Source organism: Poeciliopsis prolifica, unplaced genomic scaffold (assembly GCF_027474105.1).
Source record: "Poeciliopsis prolifica strain line A6 unplaced genomic scaffold, Auburn_PproV2 SCAFFOLD140, whole genome shotgun sequence".
In the NCBI taxonomy this organism is placed as follows: Eukaryota; Metazoa; Chordata; class Actinopteri; order Cyprinodontiformes; family Poeciliidae; genus Poeciliopsis; species Poeciliopsis prolifica.
Genome location: NW_026562515.1, coordinates 544792 through 567609, shown reverse-complemented (window position 1 = coordinate 567609; position 22818 = coordinate 544792). Strand labels below are relative to the sequence as shown.

The 22818-nt window shown below is 36.5% G+C and overlaps 2 protein-coding genes across 5 annotated transcripts; both read left to right on the top strand.

Moving 5' to 3' along the window:
* Positions 1-4350: 4350 nt before the first annotated feature.
* Positions 4351-7696, top strand: ovol1a (ovo-like zinc finger 1a). Of its 2 annotated transcripts, none has more exons than XM_055025250.1 (4): positions 4351-4569; positions 5353-5490; positions 6262-6406; positions 6896-7696. In XM_055025250.1, exons 1-4 carry the CDS (start codon positions 4375-4377, stop codon positions 7237-7239), a joined length of 822 nt encoding a protein of 273 aa, XP_054881225.1. In that variant the 5' UTR covers positions 4351-4374; the 3' UTR covers positions 7240-7696. The 2 variants fall into 2 exon arrangements, with proteins under 2 accessions (XP_054881225.1, XP_054881223.1); XM_055025248.1 differs by having other exon boundaries at positions 5353-5556.
* Positions 7697-11944: 4248 nt separating this feature from the next.
* On the top strand, positions 11945-20406 carry mus81 (MUS81 structure-specific endonuclease subunit). 3 transcript variants are annotated; one of them, XM_055025246.1, is made up of 16 exons: positions 11945-11979; positions 12223-12365; positions 12894-13023; positions 13543-13643; positions 14298-14417; positions 14487-14567; positions 14638-14726; positions 15734-16075; positions 16166-16293; positions 16875-16987; positions 17844-17963; positions 18654-18749; positions 19260-19388; positions 19468-19571; positions 19925-20008; positions 20145-20406. In XM_055025246.1, exons 2-16 carry the CDS (start codon positions 12225-12227, stop codon positions 20209-20211), a joined length of 1845 nt encoding a protein of 614 aa, XP_054881221.1. In that variant the 5' UTR covers positions 11945-11979; positions 12223-12224; the 3' UTR covers positions 20212-20406. The 3 variants fall into 3 exon arrangements, with proteins under 3 accessions (XP_054881221.1, XP_054881222.1, XP_054881220.1); XM_055025247.1 differs by having other exon boundaries at positions 11955-11999; XM_055025245.1 differs by lacking the exon at positions 11945-11979 and having other exon boundaries at positions 12038-12365.
* Positions 20407-22818: the final 2412 nt, after the last annotated feature.

The following is a 22818-nucleotide window of genomic DNA, read 5'->3' as shown; positions in this document are numbered from 1 at the left end:
CCTTAGAGGGAAAGAGAGTGGGAGGCGTGTTGAATACTTTTTTTAAGCCACAGGATGCCATCAGTTTGGACAAATTTTTAGATGGTGTGTAAATTTGTGTGTGTAGGAGTTTTATTTTTATCTCATAATCCACAAGCATGTGCCAGGACCAGTTTCTGATGGGTCATTGGTGTGAAAACAGTTTGCTTTGGCCCACCTCTGAGATTACACACAACTGATGAGGCTTTAGTTGTGTAACAGGAGCATTAATGTTACAAACAGCAACAAAAACATGCAGTTTTCCTTCACGTCAAAGCTCAGATTTAACTGCCCACTGAATATTTAATTGGGAAATAGTTTAATTTGGGTTGTACTTAGATGTAAAGCACAACTACATGAAAAAAAATCTTAAATTTGCCTATCTTAAGAAGTCAGCGGTAAGCTGTAGAGCGAGTTATACCACATTTAGTGTCTTTATGCAAGAACTCTTTTAGCTCATGTATATTTCTCAACAACATGATATATTCTGAATTATATCAATTCGTTGGTTAAACATGTTTATTTTAATGGTATAAATATGTGGTCAAAGGTAAGGAAACATATGTTGTTTTCTGTATTTTCCACCAGCACAAAGAAAATATAAAGTAGTTTAACTGTGACGAGTTGATATGAAAAAGAAACAGGATGTATCACTCTGTTTTGCACCAAGAAGGTTTGGTTATGATTATGAGATCTAAACTTCACATAAAGTAAATATCTTAAAAATCTTATTTATAAAAGTTCACGTCCTGCTGAACTTTCTTTTAAAAATAATCTTTTCCAGCATCAATGCCTGCAAACTTAAAAAAAAAGATAATCTGAAGGTTTGTAGTTGTGGGGTATTAGAAATATTTATCAATTAAGGCATAATTATTGTTTTTCAGTTATAAAAATAGATTTTGTATCCCGTTCTCTTTTCAGAGTTTTAGACTTAAGGGGTCAAATTGTGTCCCTCTACAAAACTCAGGTGTTTTTGTTTGAAGCAACACATTTGGTCCATTAATTTATAAAAACAACAAAGTACTACAAGAACTTTCGATACATTGGTTCAAGTATTTCTGTCAAACACATAAAATTTTCCCTGATTAGCATTTTATAAACTAAAAACATTGTTGCGTTACAGCTTGAGTTCTCCTGATCTTTACATGATGAGAAATTGTTTATTAACATTAAAACATGTTTGTTTCAGTTCTCATCCCAAACTGGACTTAATTAAGCTAAGCTAACTAGCACAAACTTGGCAGCTTGTAAATTTTGCCTCATTAGCAGAAACTTCCATCATGCTAAGCTAAACTTAGCCAAGGTAAGCTTAGCAGCAGTTTACGGAAATACAAAACAATCCCTGAAAGTTTCACATATTATTTTATCATTTTCACCATAATTAAATTTAAAATGTATTGTTTTACGATTAAAAAACTGTATTTGATAATGTGGTCTACAAGTTGTAATGCTAATCTAAGCATAGTTTAATCAAGTCAAGCTAAATAGCTTCTTTCAGTTGCTGCAGCAAATTTACAGGAAAGCAGATATAATTTTAGGAAATCAAACTGAATTTTGTTTGTGTTTTAACTGTTATACATCCAGAGGTTAAGTCTGTGCTGCTCTATTGTTTTAAAGAGCTAAGTTTGATGTGCATCCTTTATGCTAAGCCTGGCTAACAAATGCTGCCCGTTTGGATTCATAAAGCAAACATGAAACTGTAAAAAATAGGAGATTTTGGCTCTGAAATGACCCAAGTGTTAAATCAGTGGGTCTTAAATGATCTCTGTGTATCCTGGGATCTACTCTCAGTGTCGCTGCTTAAGCTGCCTGAAGGTTAATATTTATTGAATGGAGGAAAATGTAACGGACCCTCTGAACAGCCGGTTGCTGCAGACAATACACCTTTAGCAAACACACCCTGACTCACACCCAGTGTTTGATGAAGTTATCTGCTGATTGTTGACTCTTTCTCTCAGCTGAGCAATGCTATAAATAAAAAAAAAATAAAACACTATAACATGTGCAAACAGCACTGCTGTTCCTCCTTCCACTTCGTCATGAAATGAAAGAAGTTTGGGTATTTTGGACCCCGTCATCCAGTTACACCCAGACATACACACATCTCATTCATTGCTGATGGGGGGAAGGACGGGTGAGCAAACAATGCAAGTTGAGATTAAATGTCCACAAGCAGCAGTCGCCACAGAAACTATCAATGCACACAGGTAATTAAGACTTTTAGGCCATTTCAAGGAAACGTTATTTACTTTCTGCTTGTGGAAACAGATCCTTTTAACAAGTGTAATCTTCAGCAAACGAAAAACAATCAGATGTTGTTCCTCCATGAATAAATATGATTAACTGCACAGTGAGACAAACAGCATTTCTTTATGATTATTGTTCTAAACAAACATGTTTTTTAAGAGGCATATTTGTGGTGATTATTGCTGTGAAAACAGAAAAATCGTGATAAAACTTTTAAGTCCACGTCACCCAGCGAAGTCGTAACTTAGTATTGTTGACAGGACGTCATCATCACCAGATGGCTTCTCTGTAAAGATCCACTGGGGCTCCATGAGTGGCATTTCATTAGGAAATACGCTGCCGAGGCGGCACAGAGCCCTCACTGTGCCGCGGCGAACCGTTAGCTGTGTAAGCTTATAGATCAGCTTTTGTGTCTTCTCATCTTTAAAGCTCGCTGCAGGGGCCACATTTGCATTTACATTTGGGTTTTATCAGATTCAAGCCTGACAAAATAAACTGATTCCTTGTTTTCTATGGGCCACACCTGCCAATGGGCGGCCTGAAAAACACACAAACACACACACACACACACACACACACACAAAAGCACGCCTTCACAATGTGCCGTTGGCTTTTTCTGTCAATCAGGTTGCTTTCTTTGATATTTTCTGTTATGTTCTGCTCTTGCACACCGTGGTTAAAATCTGGTTTTATGTCATTGTGACGTTTTCTTTTTCTGATTCAGTTACTTTTAGCAAATTTTCAGAGTGTATTTGTTAATTTTTATTAGTTTCACTTATGTTTTTACTACTTAATATTTTAGTTTTTCGTGTCTTGTTGGTTTTTAGGTGCAGATTATAATTCAAAATGGTCGAAGTTTTGTGTTGTGATACCGTTCAAAAAAAATAAATATTCAGTTATTGTTGAACAACCAGCTATCTATGTCGCCATTTTGCCAATTAGCCGACGTGTCACCTGAAGGATTATGGAGTGATGTAATTTTCCGACTGTTTCTATGGGGGAAAAAAACTAATAGATAAATTCATAAACACATAAACGAGGGATATTACATGTGTTAATGAAAATGTTCTCTCAATTTCAGTAGTTAACTGTAATAAGCTCAGTGTTCACCTTTACCATAACGCAGAAACCCTGACGCTCAGCCCTGCGGAGGTGGATTGTTTGAGGAAGGTAAAGAGCTGGTGCTGCAAGACCGTCTGGTTCAACAAGTTTAACTGTAATGGGGATGTCTTTGTATAGGTTGGTGTGTGTGTTTCCAGGCATGTGTCTGCGTGCAAAGCGAGTTACTCGACGATAGCCCAAACAGGAGCACACCTAACCATGCAAACACACTTATTTGATTGTGTGTTTGGTAGTAGAGTCGTTGTGCAAATAAGGAAACGGTGGAAGATGTTGTGAAACCCAGTAATGCAGAAATTTTCTTCTTTAATTTTCTGTCTCCTTTGGTCAACAGTATTCCAGCTCACATCTGCCAGTTTAAAACCACATTTACTTTCTTTTTTTAAACATACATTGCCAGGTTTTGCATCATCATTTTAATATCAATAGAATGTAACTCCAGAACCGCACTGCATTCTGGGAGACGTAGGCAGAGGAGAGACTTCACCTGCTCAACCTCTCATTTCTACCAGCTGTTGATGACGCTTATTGTTGTTTTTTTTTATAATACATTATTTTGAACAGATAACATAGCATAGAAGAGCTTCAACATAATGAGAAATATGAGAATTCAATAATAAAACTAAATTAAAATAACCGCAGACGTTGAAAATATTGGTGTTAAGGTTTTATAATCTACAAAGTCGAATAAATAAAGTAAAACAAGTTTAAAGTTACGCCGCTCTACCTTAAAGCAACTTAAAAATAACAAAACAAGGCATTCAGTGAAAACTACGCATGAAACAGAAATTTAAGTCTGGCAGTGATTCAGATTTTTAAGACGATAAAACCGATCAATAATTATTGATATCGACTGCTTATATTGTTTTTCATCCATATCGTCCAACCTGAGGTTCTGACATATTAAATATGTTATTGTAAAATAATCACAGCATGTTGTTTTCTGCCCTTCTTGTCCATCCAGTCTCCATCTTCCCGAACTCGGGTCTGATGAAGGAGGTCGAGGCGAGTCCTGCGGAGACGGTTCCTCTCTGTCTCACCAAACACTCTTCATCGGACAGCCGCGCCCAGCTGCCGTCCAGCACCGCGCTGGGACGACCGCGGAGCCCCAGCGGCTCGCCGCCAAGGTCGGACATCAGGCGCAGCTTACACAGCGGGTCGTTGTACGTCCGGTCCAAAATGAAGGTGAGAAAGAAAACACAACTGCAGTTTCCACTATGCAATATTTAAAAAAATAAAAAACTAGATTATTTTCTGATATTTTATAGTGGTGAAGTTGATGTACAATGATAAAGCCATGGAAAAACATGAGGAGCAGATTTATGCCAAAAAATATTGATCTCAGAAATTTTCCACAAAAAAGAAAAACAAGGAAATTTCTGATTTTGAAAAGTGGAAAATTTGTCAGAAAGAGCTCAGACCATTTTAGATTTATCTCTATGAAAAGTTTCAAAGTCAAATGTTCTGATTTTGAAAAGTCAAATTTTTTTCGACCTTTCAAACTCTGAAATTTTTTAGAAAAAAAATTAACATGTCTGAGATTAATCCCCCCAAAATTTCTATGACTCAGAAATTATTATTAGAAATTTCTAGACAAAACTAAAATATTTTCCACGTTTGGAAATTTTTGAGTTTCAAAAGTAAAAAATGCCAAGTTTTGAAAATCCATATATTTTCTGACAAATTTTAAATTTCAGAGTTTTTTCTAGCTTACTTTTGACTTTTCAATCTCAGAAATTTCCAAGTTCTTTTCAGTGAAATTTCAGATTTTAATCTCAAACTTTGACCTTATTGGTGGAAATATACTCCTCTTTTTTTCCTGATACGTTGTCATAATAATATCTAATTATGTCCAGGATAAAACAGTTTCTCTGCCAAAGGAAAACTTCTTACAGCTAAAACGTCATTAGCAGAAACGCATTAGCCTCGTTAATTTAAGCTTGATCTGCATTTTTCTTTTTCTAACAGGTAACAACAGGCGAGATGCCTCCTGATCCCACTCCTCTTCCTCCAACTCTTCCCAGTCCGCAACCTCTACCTCCACAAGCCGCTGTGATGCCAGCTGCCCCCAAACAAAGCCCCGCCCCCTCGGCGCCACCATCTATGGTGAGCCGACCAGCTGGCCAAAGTCAGAACACGCCGCCGACAACAGCAGGAGCGTTTGTGTGCCAGGTATAACTGGACAATTAAAGTGATTAATCTCATTATTTCATTCATTCATTATTGATTCATCCAGACCAGCCATGAATGTTTTAAAGTTATTCTGTATATTTCACTTTAGGCCCATATAAAGGGATTGTGAAAACTGAAAGATAAAATTCTGATAATAAAATCATAACATTGCAAGAATTTGGATCAATATATAATCTTTAATAATTGAATTAATGCTAGTTAGGATAGCCACCAATGACAGTTTTTTTGTAACAGTGAGTTTCACATTTAGTAGCGCGTACTCAAGATCGATTGACAGCACTAAGCCCCTCCCCCTGGCTCGGATTGGTTGTTTTTGGACGGTAGCTGTTCATTTCTTCAATAGCAGCTCGGAGGAAATCGATCTTTTCACAGAATTATTTGTCTCATATTAAATTGGAACAACATGGTGACAGAGTTTACAAATACTCATAAAAAACACATTTTTCTCTAAAAGTTACATACTAAAGCTTTAATTCTGCACACACAAATCAGTAGTGTAAATATAACAACATTGTTCTGTTGAAAAAGCCATTAAATCACCAAGGTGAGATCACCGTGACGTCTGGTGTTGGTGTGCGTTGGTCTGGATCAACACACACCTTTAAAGTCCAGAACTCAGTTGACTTCCTGTCAGGTTGTAGATTCAGTAAAAATCATGGTTCTATAAATTGTTTCTGGTTTCAGGTTTGCCAGAAGACTTTCCAGTTCCAGCGCATGTTGAACAGACACATCAAGTGCCACAGTGATACCAAGAGACACCTCTGCACCTTCTGCAGCAAAGGCTTCAATGACACCTTTGACCTCAAGAGACATGTCCGCACGCACACAGGTATATATTAATATTACCAGGGACTTTTGATCTAGGTGCAAATATCTCATTAATCTTGATATATATATATATGTATATGTATATATTTATAGTTTTATCCATTGTAAAGTTAATTATGAGTTTCTCAAAAACAAGCTCCTAAATCTCATTGAAACGTTACTTGTAAGTTCGTTTTGTCTCATTTCAAGTGTATTAAGATATTTGCACTGGAAAACAGAATAAAAATAAGATTTTGTGATTTTGCAGTTTTCAGCTTCTATGCACCTCAGAACTGGAAGGAACTTCCAGAAAACTGCAAAACAGCTGAAACACTGAGTTAAACTAAATCCACATAAAACCCAGCCTGTTTAGAGAATATATTGATTCATATATTTTATGTGTACTGACAAAACGTGATGTTTGTTGCTGGTTTCTTCTTTTTAATTGGCCTTGTTGCTGAAATGTGCGATAGAAATCAACTCGATCGATCGATTGATTGATGTTTTCCAGGCGTCCGCCCATACAAATGCTCGCTGTGCGACAAGGCCTTCACCCAGCGCTGCTCCCTGGAGTCCCACATGAGGAAGATCCACAGCGTCACCCTGGAGTACAAGTACAAGGAGCGGCGCAACAAGCTGTACGTGTGTGAGGAGTGCGGCCACACGGCCGGCACTCAGGACGAGCTGGTCCGCCACCTCCACTCGCTGCACCCGCACAGCGCGCTGCTGAAGGGGAAGGCCGCGCGGCGGGCCGGCGGGCCGGGAGCGCCGGCCGCCGGCTCCGTCGGAGGATCCGCTCCCAGCTCGCCCCGGGAGGCCGACAGCGACGACACCAACGGATCGGCCGGGCAGTAGATCGCCGGCAAAAACTCAGACAGGACGGATGAAGGAGGGATGAGTTTTCTCACGGACATGTGGAGTGTTTGTTTATATATTTATACTGATCGAAAGGGTTTGGATTTGGGTTTGTTTTGTAAGAAAATTGGTAAAACGTAGGAGAGTAACCTTGACTTGAATGAGTCTGAACATTATGACGTCTCAACTTTCATCCTCAGGGATTAATTTTTATTTTATCTCTCCAAGAAGAACCTCAAACCGGGTGGAACCTTTTTAGGAGACGCTCCGGATCAGAACCTTTGATCCAACAATGCAGACTTTGTTCGCCTGATTATGTTTTGGCTCATCTTTATAGTTTTGTATGAGATTGTGCCACCAGTGGGGTTCTCTGTGCAACAGAAGAGATTAATTTTTCTAATGGAAAACACTTTATTGTTATTATTATTATTATTAAAGCAAGTAATATATTACATAACATCGACTTGGTTTTGTTTGTCCTTTTAAATTAATTTGTTTTCTACGTTTGCAGCTCAGGAGTTTAACAACCCGTCTAATGAGACTTTTTTAAATGATAAAGAAACAGAAATATGCATTGTTAAAAGTTGTTAAAGAATAAAGCAACTTGAATAAAAGTTTATTTAGAAAGGCTGGATAAGCATTAGTTAAGATTATGTTAAATAAATACAGGTAAATCTGACAGAAATTTAGCAAAGCTTGAAGAAAATTGGTCAGAATTTAAAATTTTTGGCTTCCAATATCTGAATCTAAACCATTTTTATTATTTCAATTTAGTAAAATAATGAATTTTAGTCCAATACTAATTTATTTGTGTAACTCTGAGCATGTGGCTTTTACTAAACCAAGTAAGAATTGTTTATTTAATTTTAAAGGTAATAATAAAGGGTATTTTAGCAGCTATTCTGTGTGGCTTTATGCAAAACCTGCATAAAATATCTCCAACAGAAGGAAACCATTGGTACAAAGCACTTACTATTATGATAATAGATTTTTTTTTTTGTTTTAGCTTCAAACTGTTTGCTTTTTTATTTTTAAGTGGGCTGCTGGACTGGCCTTGTAAAAAAATTAACATATTTTTCTCCTTTGTAAGTTGATTCATTTTTGTTCTAAAATCTGAAAACATTGAGTTTACTTTAGTCTCATTCCATTTTAAAATAATAATATTAAATATGGAGAACTTAGAGTGTTTGCAGCTATAAGTAATATGTTTTATAGCCGAAGTGGCTCCTTGAATTCAAATGGTTGCTGACCCAAGATATATATTTATTTGTTTTTAGTATAATATAAAAAAATAAACACAGACCAACTTCAATAAACTACTAAAACCAAAATATATATAAATTTATATTTACTTAATCTGGTCATTGCAACATTTTCATTGGTCACTGAAGGCGTCATGATACACTGCAAAAACACAAAATGTTTGATTTAGGTTCTAATGCAAACATGTTACTACACTTCAAATATGACATAATTAACTCACAAGTGACTTTTCAGCAAGAAACACCAGCTTGTTTTCTGTTAATTATAAATATTTTAACAAAAAACAAGACCAAAATACTTTGTAAGTTTCTGTGTTTTTGCAGTGCATAATGTGGAGTTAAAGATGCTAGCATGAGTCAGATGCTATTCTCTATAAACCAACATTTCAACATCCTGTCTGCTCCTGTTCAGAGCTGGATTAACACACACAGTCCTGGTTCAGATCATGTTTAGACACATAACTTCATGTTTGAAAACGGTGCCGGAGTAAAACAAACACCAACTGGAGCATTTTACTCCTCACTGGGTTAAACGTTTCTGACCAAGCAGTTGTTTCAGAAAAACCAAGAAAAAAAGTTTGGCTTCTTAATTTTAACAAATGTTTTAGTTCATTTGGTTGTTTGTTGTTTTAAGCCAAAGTTATTATGAGCCATTGTGGAAAGTCCAAAGACCACTTGATGGCACAGTCAAAGTTTGGATCCAAACCCAGTTAAAAGTATGACTGACTTTCACATATTTTGGCTTTCAGTTGAGGATGCAATAAAAAATGTGGTTCTACAAAACATCCAGCCTCTTTGAACCATTTTGTCAAGAAAACAGAGGCTGCATTAACTTTAAAGAGGATCTATTATGCAAAATTCACATTTTGCACATTTATATACTTACATTTGGGTCACAACTGCCTCTAAAAGCAGCACAATTGCATAAAAAAAATAACAACACTCAGTTGCTTTTTGGCAACAGGTTTTTGGTGTTGAGAACCCAACTCCAACCGCAACAAGGCCCAGCCTGATACCTAGCAGCCCAAGTAGAACTCCAGCACATTTGGTCAGCTGGTTTTACCCCTGAATGCACTGTACAATGGTTCTGTTTGGAATGTATTAAAGACTCTGATAGATCCCAGTATGTCACAGTAAGTTGCAGATGTGCAATTGTTTTACTTGAGTCATCTATAAGTTTATGTTTATTGTGACTATGTGCTGTTGCTGAACAAGTTTTGTTTTGTTTTGTTTTTCTGTCTCTGAATGCTGTTTTTGTTTTTGCTGTTGTTGACTTGTCATCCAGAAACCATTTGCTGCATTCCTGTTGGTTGTGCAGCAGGTTCTACTGATGTTTTTCAAAGATGCTTTTTAAAGTGACAAAGCCTCTAAAGCAGAACTGATCAGAGTAAAATCTCAATATCTAAGGATGATTTTGTGCAAAGAAAATAGGCCACAGTCCTATCCTAACCTGTTAAAGATCTCAACAGGTCACCTTTAAAGTTATTCTAAAGAAGCGAAGAAGACATTATTTTTTCTTGTTTGACGAGGCGGTTGCAATCACAGAAAGTGAACAGTTATTTTGCCTCTTTTCTTACTTCCCAAACCGTTACACCTCTCTCTCTCTCTCTCTCTCTCTCTCTCTCTCTCTATCTCTCTCTCTCTGTCTTTGTCTCTCTTGAGCTTCTTCCTCCCATTCTCCTGCTTCTTGCCAAGCGTTGGACTGACTGTGTCTAAGAAAAGCTGCGGTTGGGGGGAGAGGTTGGATTCCTGATCCCTGTCGAGTCTTGTCGCAGGATTCCAGCTGCTCTCAGCCCGGGGATACAGGGAGGAAAACCGAGGCGGATAACGGTCTGTGAAAGGTAACAGACACAGACTGTGTAGGAAAATAATGGAATCATTCAAAAGTAATGCATTTTAATTAGGTTTAAGCATTGTTTTTATGAAATTAGCGTTTTCTTGACGTGTCCAGAAGGTTTTCTGTTCGACATGTACTTTCTTTCTTGTGTCATTTTAAACTGCAAAACATACAATAGCAGACAAAAACTGGGGTGTCCAGACTTTTTGTCACATGGCCCAAAATCTTCAGCTCAGAAATACTCTAGAGTCAAAAAATATAATTTTGAAAATGTAAATCACCAAAAACGTGATTTTTTTTTTTTCACAGATCCAAAATATTTGCACATTTTCTTTGTTCAGTTGAAAGCAACTGTAGTTTTCTTATTATTTTAGATTTGGTAAAAGAAAACTGAAAAAAAAAATTATTCTATCATGAAAAACAGAATTAAATGTCAGTTTTCATTTGAAAACATTTGCTTTACTTAGCCAAGTTTTAATACAAGAATTACCAGCAGATTTAGGTGATTTAAAGAAAACTTAATAGTATAAGTTGATGCGTCAGCATGACAGCAGAAAGACCCCAGAAAGCTTGGAGAAGATTATCACTTCCTGTTGCATTTAATATATTTTAATGACAGTTTCACTTAAAAATCTAAGTTTTTGTCCTAATTTCTTTAACTTATCCTTGAATTGTGGCCTAGGGCCTGTGGGGGCCACACAAAATTAGTCCAGGGTCCGCAAAATTAAATTATTCATTTATTAAACTCACATTGAAAAAAATTGTATTCAGTGATAGAAAAATAAATTCCACCTTAAGGAATATCAAAAAACAAGCAAAAAACAAAAAACTGCGACCTGCCCACTGTTATGCTGGGTGTGGCCCAGGATATTGTTGCACTGATTGGGCGTTTGAACAATTTTCAAATGACACATCCTATTGTCCTAAATGCTGGATAAACTCCTGGATTTAACAGATTATGATTCAGTCTATGTTGCATATTCAGCAGCAGGCCATCTTTTTCCAGGTGTTTTTTGTTATTGCGCGTTCTCAGCATGGTGTAACAAACTCAAATCACTTGATCTGAGGGTTGATGTTTAACTTATGAGGTTTTCTTGTCACAGCTTTCTGACAAGTCATGATCACATCTGCTGCATCACAATGTCATGATTTTTGTCTTTGCCATGTTTGAACAGAAGCCAAGACCAACAGACCCCATCCTCTTATGCAGGAAGTCGTGAATTAAATTGATTACTGATTAAAACTTCCTAGAAACTCTTCTCAGTTTAATATAATGCTTGAGCTACATTTGTTGCCTTTAATTGTATTTTTTCACTGCACATTTTTTCCTTATCAAAGACTTTTTAAGCATATAACCCATTTTTAGAGTGAGATTATGCAGAATAATAACAAAAAATGCAAAAAATATTTACAAACAAGAACAACAAAACACCATCGCCATAAAAAAAGAAAAACCCAGAAGAGTATTTTTTTTTTTAGAAAACGTAAACATCTTCGGGTTTTCTCGGCGGTATCAGACCATCCTCACCGCTTGGTGTCGCTGTTTTCCATCTGCGCTCCACAGCGACGTGGGTCACGTGACCGACGTCAATAAGGAAGTTCTTCGGTACGTTTGAAAACAAGGCGCCAGCCAGCAGCTCAGTAAGTAAGAAAATACCACGGTGAGCAACTTTAACGGACACAAAGCTATCTTATTAGAACTGTTTCTGATAAAACTATGTTTCACTGGTATTTACTTCAACAATCTGTCATTTCTTTGTGAAAACATTCAGATAAACGCTCTAAAATGTTAGCTTAGCTTACTCATGCCTTGTTTTCTCGCTCTTTTCTCGCGTTATTCAGTGAGTTTACCGCGAGTGTCCGTGTCCTGTTGGGTTTCTACAGGGATGCCCGGTTCCGAGCCGGTTCGGTTCGGACGGAAGCGCGCCTTGCCGTCCTGTCCGAACCCGTTGTTCCTCCAGTGGCTCACCGAGCTCCGAGACGAGGCAAAGGAGAAAGGCCTGAAGATCCAGTACACCTACCAGAAGGTACCAGGCTCATCAGGGGCAAATTCATCCTGTTGGACGTGATGAAGACCCATTTCTCTGGTCTTGTGTCCATTATTCACTGGATTTAAGTTAATATTTTCTTAAAGGCAAGACTTTCAGAGATGGTTAGTCGCTGGGTATTTTCTATTACAAACCGAATGTTTGCTTTAAAGGAAAGAAAACATTCAAAAATGTAATGAGTTAGTGAAAATATGAGATATGACCTCCATTGTTCCTGTGGAGAAATTCAGCTATACCAGCAGCAAAATGGCAGAAAAGCTGAAGCATGTAACTTCATACAAATATAAAAAAGTATAACATCAGAAAAAAATACAGTAGAGTGATTGTGATTGATTAGCACTTCAAGAAAAAAACAGAAATAATATGATGTAATTTCTTTATAAACCAAAATGAAAACTTCAGATTTATTTAAAGTAATAATAAGAAACACAAAGTATTTTGTAAAACTGCAAGAGATGTTTGCACAGAAATATTTGATTCAAATTACTTTTGTTTGTTGTCTTTCAGGCTATCAACTCTTTAAATAAATATCCACTTCCACTAAAAAACGCGAAAGAAGCAAAAATCCTTAAAAACTTTGGAGACGGACTCTGCAAAATACTGGATGACAAACTGCAGCGACATTACAGACAAAACGGTAAGAAACAGACGCCGAGGGCTTTCTTTTTGATTAATATCAACATTTCTGAGTTTTTTGGTGGAAATTTGTGTCTCTTTTATTTGTGGCTTCAAAGGCCCAAATCCACTGTCATATGATTGACATAGGAATAGATAAATGAATGGATTTGGTAGATAGTTGGCAAAGAGATAAATGGATTTGTGGAATAAAAAGAAAACATAATGTTAAATCATAGCCAAGCTTGCAGGTTTAACTGAGTTCACTGTAGCTAAAAATAGTAGCAAATGTAAAAATATTTACGCTCTATTCTATGTTTCTTCAAACTTTAAACATTATCACAGCAAAGAGAAAAATATTTTTTAAAGTATTAGTGTTTAAAACAGGGACATTCTCGCAACATTTTCTAAATATCAATGCAAAAACATTTAAAAAATTGAATAGTAACTGAATAAAAATGTACAAAATGCTATTCTGGTTGAAATGTTTCATCACATACAGGTGAAGCTCTGCTCTTCTCACTGACTTCTGTACTTTCAGGTGCCAACGCTTCAATACACAGTTTGCCCAAAGGTGCGCCCCCTCCTGGCCGAACATACAACAACAACAACAGCAGCAACACTCTGGCTCCTTCAAGGAAGGTGATCAAAACGACCTTCTTATATTTTGGTTTGTTTATATTTTCATATAAATGGGAAAAATGGTGTTCACAGAAAGATAAAATATGAAAATTGTGACCTTATTCTCAGAATTCTGATATTAATCTGAGAATTCTGAATTTCTGTTTTGTTTTTTGTTTTTTCCAGTGGCCCTAATCGTTTCCCATAGGAAATAAAAGCTTTAAATGTGATAAATATTAAATATTGAGGTGCATACCCTCTACCGTCCACCGGAGGGCGCTGTGTGACCATTTTCTCTCCTGCCTATATTAAATAAATGGAAGCTTAGAAACATTTTTAATTAGCTTCCTGTTGACGCACTGACATTAAAAGGCATTTTACTTATATAAATTAATATTTTAAATACCATGTTAATTTTTATATTTAAATCAAAATATTTAATAATAAAAATAAATTTTCAATTATGTAATTTAAATATTCAGTTTACGTATTTAACGTCAAATTAAATATTGAAATATTAAACATTTAATATTAAATTAGTTAATTTAATCAACAATTAACATATTTCGATTAATTTAATATTTAAATTAAATATAATGTGTATAAAAACACTTATAATGAATATTTAAATGCTGTAACTTTATGTAAAATCATTGTGTAATTAATCTCTTAAAGAGGAATGATGCCGGGAAGGACAGAGGAGGAGGAGGAGGAACGAAGAAGAAGAGGGAGTACGTCCCACAGCAGCGATCTGGAGGATATGCTGTATTGCTCACTCTTTACAGACAGCAGCAGGTACCATTCTGTTGTTAAATTAATTTAAAATACTTTGGACCAGTTCTTACTCTTTTTATCCACCTGTAGATACCGGGCAGTAAAGGCTACATGTTTAAGATGGAGCTGCAGTCGGAAGCTCAGCCTCTGTGTGACAAATCGTTTTCTGTGGTGAGTTTTCATGAGATCCGCTGCTGTTCCTCCGGCTGTCTCCTCTAAAACTTTCCCTCTTTGTCTGCAGCCCGATCTTGGCAGCAAGTACACCGCCTGGTCCTCAGTCAGCACTCTGATCCAGAAAAACCTGCTCATAAAGACTCACAATCCCGCCAGGTTACTAAACTACATCCTTTAAATGTTCAGTTCATAGTAAAATTATTCAAAACCATTTGGTTTTTACACATTTTGTGACATTAAAACAACAAAGTTCTGCGCATTTCATTGTGATTTTGAGTAAAAGCTGAAAAGTGTGGCCTGTTTTTGTATCTAATATGGTCATTTTTGCTCATTCCACTTTGCAGAGTATCTGAAGCTATTAAAAGACTTTGATTAGGCCATTCCATCACACAACTGCTTTGATCTTAAGCAGTGGTGTCCCTGCCAGTTTTGGGAGTCAAAACTGGCAAATTTAAAGCACTGATGGACAAAATTCATTAAATTAAAAATGGCAAAATTTTTATTTTTTCCTGCTCAACAAAAAAAGAACAAATTTTAATGAAATCTATACATCATTTAAGATCCAAACAGTTTAAAAAGGCGTTGAACTGTGACCTTATTAAAAGAAAAACAGGAAATTCTCAAACTGTTTGGTCATCAATTGTCTCTATTTTGTTGTTTAAATTCTATATGTCTTGACTTGAGCTTAGGGGCCAAATAAAATGATTTAGAGGGCCACAAATGGCCCGCGGCCCACATTTTGGACACCTGAGAAAGTTAGAGGGAAGAGGAGGAAAAAAAATACAAAAATAAATATTTTTGGGAGGACTGTTTTTCAATATTTTTTTAAAAATTTAAATACAAGTCAAAATAATTTCTGATTGGCTGTCAGTCAAATTTATCAAGCTGGAAATAGAAAAGACCAAATGAGCTGTCCAGCAGCAAAACACCCATAAGAACTGTGAATATACAATCAAATCTGATGTGATTCATATAAAATATTACAGAAAATCAAATGGATGAATTGTGATAAAAAAAATTGTAAATCCCAACTAAAATCCCAAACTATGAGGCAGCATTTATTCTAAATAAATGTAATAATTATTGAGTAGTGGATAAAAACACAAACTAGAGTTGGATTCAACGTGGGAACCTGTATATTTCAGCGTCTCTCTCTGTTTTAGGTATTCTCTGACGGATGAGGGACTCGCTTTGGCCGAGCGACTTGAATCGGTGGAGAAGGAGAGGAGAAACGTCCTGGTGGAGGACAGGAGGGGAACCGCTGGACCAGAGGACGAAGAGGAAGACGCCGTGGTTGATCTGACTGTGAGTGATGAGGAAGAGGAGGAGGAGAGTCTGTCAGAACGAGCCACCGGTGACTCTCAGTCCAGCAGCGATGGCGGCGGGTTGTCTTTACCTGGGAAAACACAAGTTAACATGACGACCAGCAGGAAGCCAAACAGAGACTGTCTCCTACCTGGAACCTACGATGTCGTCCTGTGTGTTGACTTCATTGAGACGACGGGGTGAGAAACATTATTCTGAACGTTTGAGCAGCTGAAAGAGGAAAAGAAGGTACTTTTTTAAATGTTTTCTCCCCGTCCTGGTTTGTGCAGCGGCAGCCATTACAGGAAGCAGGAACTCGTCAAAGAGCTTCAGCGGAACGGAGTCGGCTTCGACGTCAGGAAGCTGAACGTCGGAGACTTCCTGTGGGTGGCGCGGGAAAAGGTCGCACCTGTTCCAGGTAACGCAAGAAACACCAGAGCAAAAATATCATCAGAATAAACTTTAAAATTATTTTAACAAAATACAAAAATTACAAACTATAGAGCAACATTTAACAACTCTATTTTTAAAGCTATTGTATTAATTTACAATAAAGTAACAATATTTGAATAATAAATAACAATTTATTACACAATATTTATTATTATGCTACAATAGCAATATAAATGAAATTTAAAATAAATTAGCATTGTTTTATAATTGAAAAGTATTTTTTAAAAATTTAAAATAAATACTTAAACAAAGAAAACTGATCAATAATTATTGACTCGCTTTTATAATGATAAATTTTTCAGCCACAAGTCGTCAAATTAACTGGTTTGACCTTGAAGCACATTTGCTTCCTGAAGAAGAATAGCAAATTATCTAAAAAGATAAAAAATACTTTAGTTGCAGAAAACCCCCCAAATTAATAAAAAATTAAAAATGGTTAACTTCAAAATGTTGACTGTTTTCTACTAGAATGAATGTGAGTCGTGGATTGTAGGTTATTACTCTCCGTTTGCTTCAGTGTGAGTTTTTCTTCATTTTGACGTGCAGGCCAGCTGCGAGCGCCTGCAGGCAGGGAGCTCGTCCTGGATTACATCATAGAGAGGAAGAGGATGGACGACCTGTGTGGGAGCATCATCGACGGACGCTTCAGGGAACAGAAGGTGAGCAGACATGTTGGTTCTTTCTCTGCTTTTATGTACATTTTAACTCGGAAAGTGTCTTTTTTTTATTTTGTTTGTTTTTATTGAGACAGAGTTTTTCTGAAAACTGCTAACACTAAAATATGTTTCTCCAAAGTAAGATTTTGTTTCTTTTTTTCTGATAAACTCAAGTTTTGCTCTGTTCTTCAGTGTTTCATGAAAACGTTTTAAACTGAGTTTGAACTGTAAAAATGTGGAACAAGCAACTTTCATAGTATTTTCATTAGAGATCCGATACCAACATCTGTATTGGTCCAAGAAAACCGAGATTGCGTATCGGTGACGATGTGAATAGATCCATGAGGGCGGATCTATTCAGTCCAATTCTACGCTTTCATATTTATTCTTAATTCCACTTTCTGAACCATTTGAAAGAAAGTTTGTTGCCGTTTATTTTTACATGCATCTTATCCTTTTGTCAGTTTATTATTTATTTTATATTGACTGATTTACTCCTAATTTTTGCTGACTCAACAAATTAAAGTTGTTTTTACATGTTTGACTAAAGTACTGATGTATTTAAATGAGCTGTTCTTGTGTAGTTATCAAATAAATCTGCATCTCTGTACGTTTATGAGTGAATTCAGATGTTTTTATGTATCAGCTGATCCTAAAACCTCAGATATCAGAAGTGATAAATGTGGATCCATCAACCTTTCCCAAACAAGTTCAAATATGTTGGAATATTTTTTTTTACACTGCTTGTTTTTGCTCAGCGTCTTGAAATCACTCAATAAATAAGCTTCAAGTTAAAGTGAACGTGTAATCAGGAGTAAATGAGCGTAGACTATTTTTGAAACTCTAATTTTCTTGTCAGTTTCGGCTGAAGCGATGCGGTCTTCGTCGGCCCATCTACCTGGTGGAGGGCAGCAGCTCGTCTGCGGCTCACCTGAGTTTACCTGAAGCGACTCTGCAGCAGGCCATCGTCAACACACAGGTGAGAAGAAAGAAAGAAACTGAAACTAAATGTTCTCTATTGACATATAGTGAATAACAGGTCTTATAAATGGAGTATTAAGTTTTTATTGCGTTAGTTCTAAACTATATAGAAACAAAAATTACTTGTTTTTACATTATAAACATAAATACAATCTATTTTGCCCATATTTTTTATCCCTATCTGTCTGAAAAACCCAATAATGACCTATTTTTAGTTTTCTTAAAGAGAGCACCATGTTTTTATTTAAATTTTATTGATACTTTGAGAATCAGTTCTTCAAGGTTTTCAAAGAGAAACTGTCCCCACAGCAACATAGAATATGGAAATGCTTTTACCTGAATATTCATTTTGTTTCAGGTCAAACTTATTTAAAGTGTTTGTTCAAATCTAGTGACTTTTTTTCTATAGTTTTTTTACATACTTTTGTGGCTTTTATGAAGCAGCAATGGTAGGAAAATTTAGCCGCAGTAGCCACAATTCAGCCCAAAGGGGGCAGCACTGAGTCTGTTTTAGGCCAAATATTTACATCAACATTACATGACAATGTCAGAATTTGCACAGAAACATAAAGATAGAACTGTTAATAATTAACTTATACAATTTATCTGCAAAAAAAAAAAAAAAAAACAGTGAATCTGGAGTTACTCTTAAAGCTTTCTGCTGTTCTGTTTGAATATTTTGTGTTAGGTCATTGACGGCTTCTTTGTGAAACGAGTCCAGGACGTTCGGGAGTCGGCCGCCTACCTCACAGTCATGACCCGCTACCTGAGTAAACTCTACCAGGTGGGAAACAAACTGATAAAACCTGCTTTCTTCTTCACTTTCAGTTAAACAAGCATCTTTCTGAAAACAAACAATAGAAATGTATAAATGCCAACAATCTGACAAAGAAGGGCAGTGGCAATGCTAATTTGAAAAGTGGAAATTTAAGCTTTGAAATAGTGTTGACAAGAAATCTGTTTGGATAAGTGATAGATTAAGCAATAAATCGTTAGATGCAGCTCTAGATTTCTGCCTGTTTGTAAAAATCCAATATTTTAATTACAAATATCTGCACATGAAAGAACCACAAAGGTCAAAATCTTACAGGCATTTTTAACTGTGAAGAAAAAATAATTAAACCCTGAATTTATGAGCTGCGTTAAAACTCTGTCGTCTTTTGTTTAATGAATTAATTTGTTTTTAATCCTCAGAGGTGAAACCGATATTTCAGAACAAACAATATAAGACATGGATAGGCGGGTGCCTGTAAAAAAAAAAGTTTGCTTTTATTTATTTATTTTTTAATCCCAGAACCGAACGCTGGTCTGTCGCTCCAGGGAGTTGGAGGGAGACGTACCAAGCGATGAAGAAGAGAGAGGGAACCCGTCCTGTTCCCTCATTTCTTTTGCAGAGTTCAACCACGGCGCCGTCAAAAACAAGGTGAAACCCTCACATTGTTAATGATTTGAAGAGGAATTAGTCTTGTGTTTGTAAACTCACACACCCTCTTCCTCTGCAGTGTCAGACAGTGAGGGAAGTGTTTGCCAGACAGCTGATGCAGATCAGCGGTTTGTCTGGAGACAAAGCAGCCGCCATATTGGAGCAGTACGGCACTCCGCACAGGTATGTCAAAACTTTTAAATGACATCTTAAAGAGACAGTAGAGTATTGGTGTTTAAACATTTAAAATAATTTCAGAATGAATTTGTGAAAAGTGGATCTAAGCGTTAGTAGATTGTGTAAAAAAATATCTGCGAATCCAAAGGGAAGCAAAACCATAGAAGAAGAAAAATGTTTCACTTCGGATAACAGAAATGAATCAAAAATATGCAAAACTGACTGTATGGTGACAGTCATGACCAATCAAAAAGCAGATTATTTATTCCTTAGACAAGGATTCAACTGCCTCACTAATCTGGATTTTATACTATTTTATCCTTAATTTACTGCTGTTCATCATATTTTTCCCTCCTCAGTCTTCTGGCAGCTTATGAAAAGTGTGGAAGTGAATCTGAGAAAGAGAAACTCCTCTCCTGCATTCGATACGGGAAGCTACAAAGGTTTGCAGTGATTTTTATTTGAAGCCTTTTTTTGTTGTGAGAGCAAGAGGTGGTTAAAAGTGATCCAGACAGAATGTGTAGCGACTAATTTAGAAACATTAATAATGTTTAATCATTTATTTTAACTGTTTTTCAGAAATCTGGGTCCAGCTCTGAGCAGGACAGTTTATCAGCTCTACTGTACTCCAGGAGCACTCACATGATCTCTATAGATCCCAACGATCGGTCTCGGATTTGTCTGCTTCATGGGATGTTTTGACTCACGTCTTTACATGAAGTTACTTAAAGGATGAATATTTACATCTATATTCATTTTAAAAATGCTGCTATGTTTTAGAAGGTCTTAAAGCAATAATTTTGTAAACTTGTATGAAGAATTTTAGTAATGTTTCCTGGTATTGCACCAATAAAGTTGATTTTGAAGCATTCAGATATTTGAATTGTCACTTTTACATTGTGCAAATAAAGTTCTCACATAAGGTCATCCCCCAGTCTGTAATGGGGTAGAAATGGAGTAAAAAATAAAAATGTCCCCACGTTCAACTTTTTCTCGGCCCAATTCCGATCTGTGCCATATCCTGTAGTTTTTAAAAGCATCTGCTGCCTGAATGGTAATATCCCATTTTATCCAACTTTTACGTTACTGACGTCAAACACACGTTTCAGTTTCGCGCCAGAAATCAGACGCGGAAATCCAGACGTGAACAATGTCGAAAAATAAGGACATTGTGAAAGAAGTCTGTTACAAAGAACATAAGGTAGTCGTTGTTATTGTTTATTCGTTTTATTGCCGCGTGCTTTTACACGGTCATGCCGGTCAAACTGCAAATAAAGATAAGAAACAAAACTTCAATACTTAGTATTGCAATCTTCAATTAACGGACTTAAACATAGATTTAGATTGACCATCACTTGGTTAACTAACCGGTTATAAGGCAAAGTTTACACTGATGTTTGAAATATCAGCATTCAAACATCACGGTGCCGCAAATCACAGTTAGCATTTGGCTAATTGCGTTTAGCAAATGCCAAGCACACAAATAAAACATAAGAAACTAATCTCCCAACAGCTTACAGCATTAATATAACTCATCACGTTGGGCAACACTCATGAACGCCAATAGAATATGCTTTTGTGGTTGATACGACCGTTAGCTAAGGCTAACTGCAATCTAAGTGCATTGCTGGTCTGCCGTAAGTTTCTTTTCTGTCACCTCCCTTCTTGTAAAGGAACTACAGCGCCCCCTAGCGAAATGGGAGGAGTGAATCAACAGTCACTGACAAACCCGTCCTGTTTCCAATTAAAACTGACCTCTCTACAGAAGTTGCAGTCAATGCTCCTCAAAACGCCATTTCAATTCGTTTAGCTTTCTGTTTGTTAGCTTCCTTAATCTTGTAATGATTTTCGAGGCGATACTGTCGGCTACCACTGCTTAACAAATTTAAAATCGATCCATAACATGGCGGCATCCATTATTGTTTCCATAAACAGTGCGCCTCCGTGTGACGTCATTAACGGTCGTCTTCTGCGCATGCGGGTCGCTTTGGGATCGTCAACGTTCACGTGTCTTCCTAAAATAACGGCTTCTTTGTTTTGCTAAAAGTGATTTTGAATGAATAAATAAATTGTTAGTAAAACCTCATCCTTTACACAATATATTTTAGGTTAAAAAAAATTGTTTTCACAATAAGACTGTTCTCAATGTGTGTATTGTGAAAAAGGGTGTTTAAAAAGATGCTCAATGTTTAACATTTTGCAACTGCTATACAAAATGCTCATGAATGCTTGTGTTTCAAGACATCAGTTCATATCTAAGCAGCTCTTTGAACTTCAACATTGTTTTTTGTAAGAATTTTCTATATGGCAGAGATTTTTGTCGGTGTGTGTTTGCCCCTCGGATTTGGCCTTGGATATTTAGTTACGACTTGGTATGAAGAAAGGTTTTTATCAACTACTTCCTGGAAGCGATTTAGAACGAAGTAGTGCTCAGAACAAGAGAATTTCCTCCAGATACGATGAGTTTAATGCATTTTTTGACCTTTCTCCAACAGAGAAGCAAACCTCCCTGGCTGGGGAGGTTTGCTTCTCTCAATACGACGTTTTTGAATTTTTTTTTTTTTTATGCTTCGCCAACTGGAGACAGTTGATTCTGAATACTCAAAGTTTGAATTTGAAGAAAGCACCCATGAAGACAGAGTTGATCTCGGGAACGATTTCTCCAATCTCCAAAATAGAACCAACTTGCTTGGCTGGGGATGTTTGCCCTGTAGCTGAACAGACGTTGAAGGCAGACGACGACTGTGTTATTACTGCAGGTGGCCACTGCGAGGAAGATATTTATGAAAGGGGATTTCTTTACATTTCTGAGGAGAAAACACCAAGTGTGACATCTTCCCCTGCTCCCCATCTCCAGGCCAGTTTTCTACAGGAGCCAGAATTGTTAAGAGATGTTGCTGAAAACGAGACAGAAACTGGAGGAATTATTGTGAGTCAGAAAATGTGTTTAATCAACAAAAGAATATACATATATTGGAGAAATTGTTTTTAATTTTGTGTTAATTTTGCATTTTCGTGGTTATGATTTGCTTTTGTGATTTTTCTCATGTTTTTATTTTTTCTCCTTTCTGTATATGGACTTACGTTTGTGTCTGCAGCATCATGCCAAGAATTGAATGATTAGCTTTAAATTTAATTTCAACTGGTAAAAAGTATTTGCCAGCTGAAATTAAATTTCCTGTTTCAGATTAAAATTACTTTATTGATCCCAGAGAAAATTTAATGTTCATCAAGATTCTTCAAAAAGCCGTTG

Coding starts and splice junctions, on each gene's coding strand:
- ovol1a (XM_055025248.1), top strand. CDS start 4,375: ATGAAGGAGGTCGAGGCGAGTCCTGCGGAGACGGTTCCTCTCTGTCTC. Junction 4,570..5,352: donor ACGTCCGGTCCAAAATGAAG/GTGAGAAAGAAA, acceptor TTTTTCTAACAG/GTAACAACAGGCGAGATGCC. Junction 6,407..6,895: donor ACATGTCCGCACGCACACAG/GTATATATTAAT, acceptor GATGTTTTCCAG/GCGTCCGCCCATACAAATGC.
- mus81 (XM_055025245.1), top strand. CDS start 12,144: ATGCCTTGTTTTCTCGCTCTTTTCTCGCGTTATTCAGTGAGTTTACCG. Junction 13,644..14,297: donor CTCTGGCTCCTTCAAGGAAG/GTGATCAAAACG, acceptor AATCTCTTAAAG/AGGAATGATGCCGGGAAGGA. Junction 19,389..19,467: donor ACGGCGCCGTCAAAAACAAG/GTGAAACCCTCA, acceptor CTTCCTCTGCAG/TGTCAGACAGTGAGGGAAGT.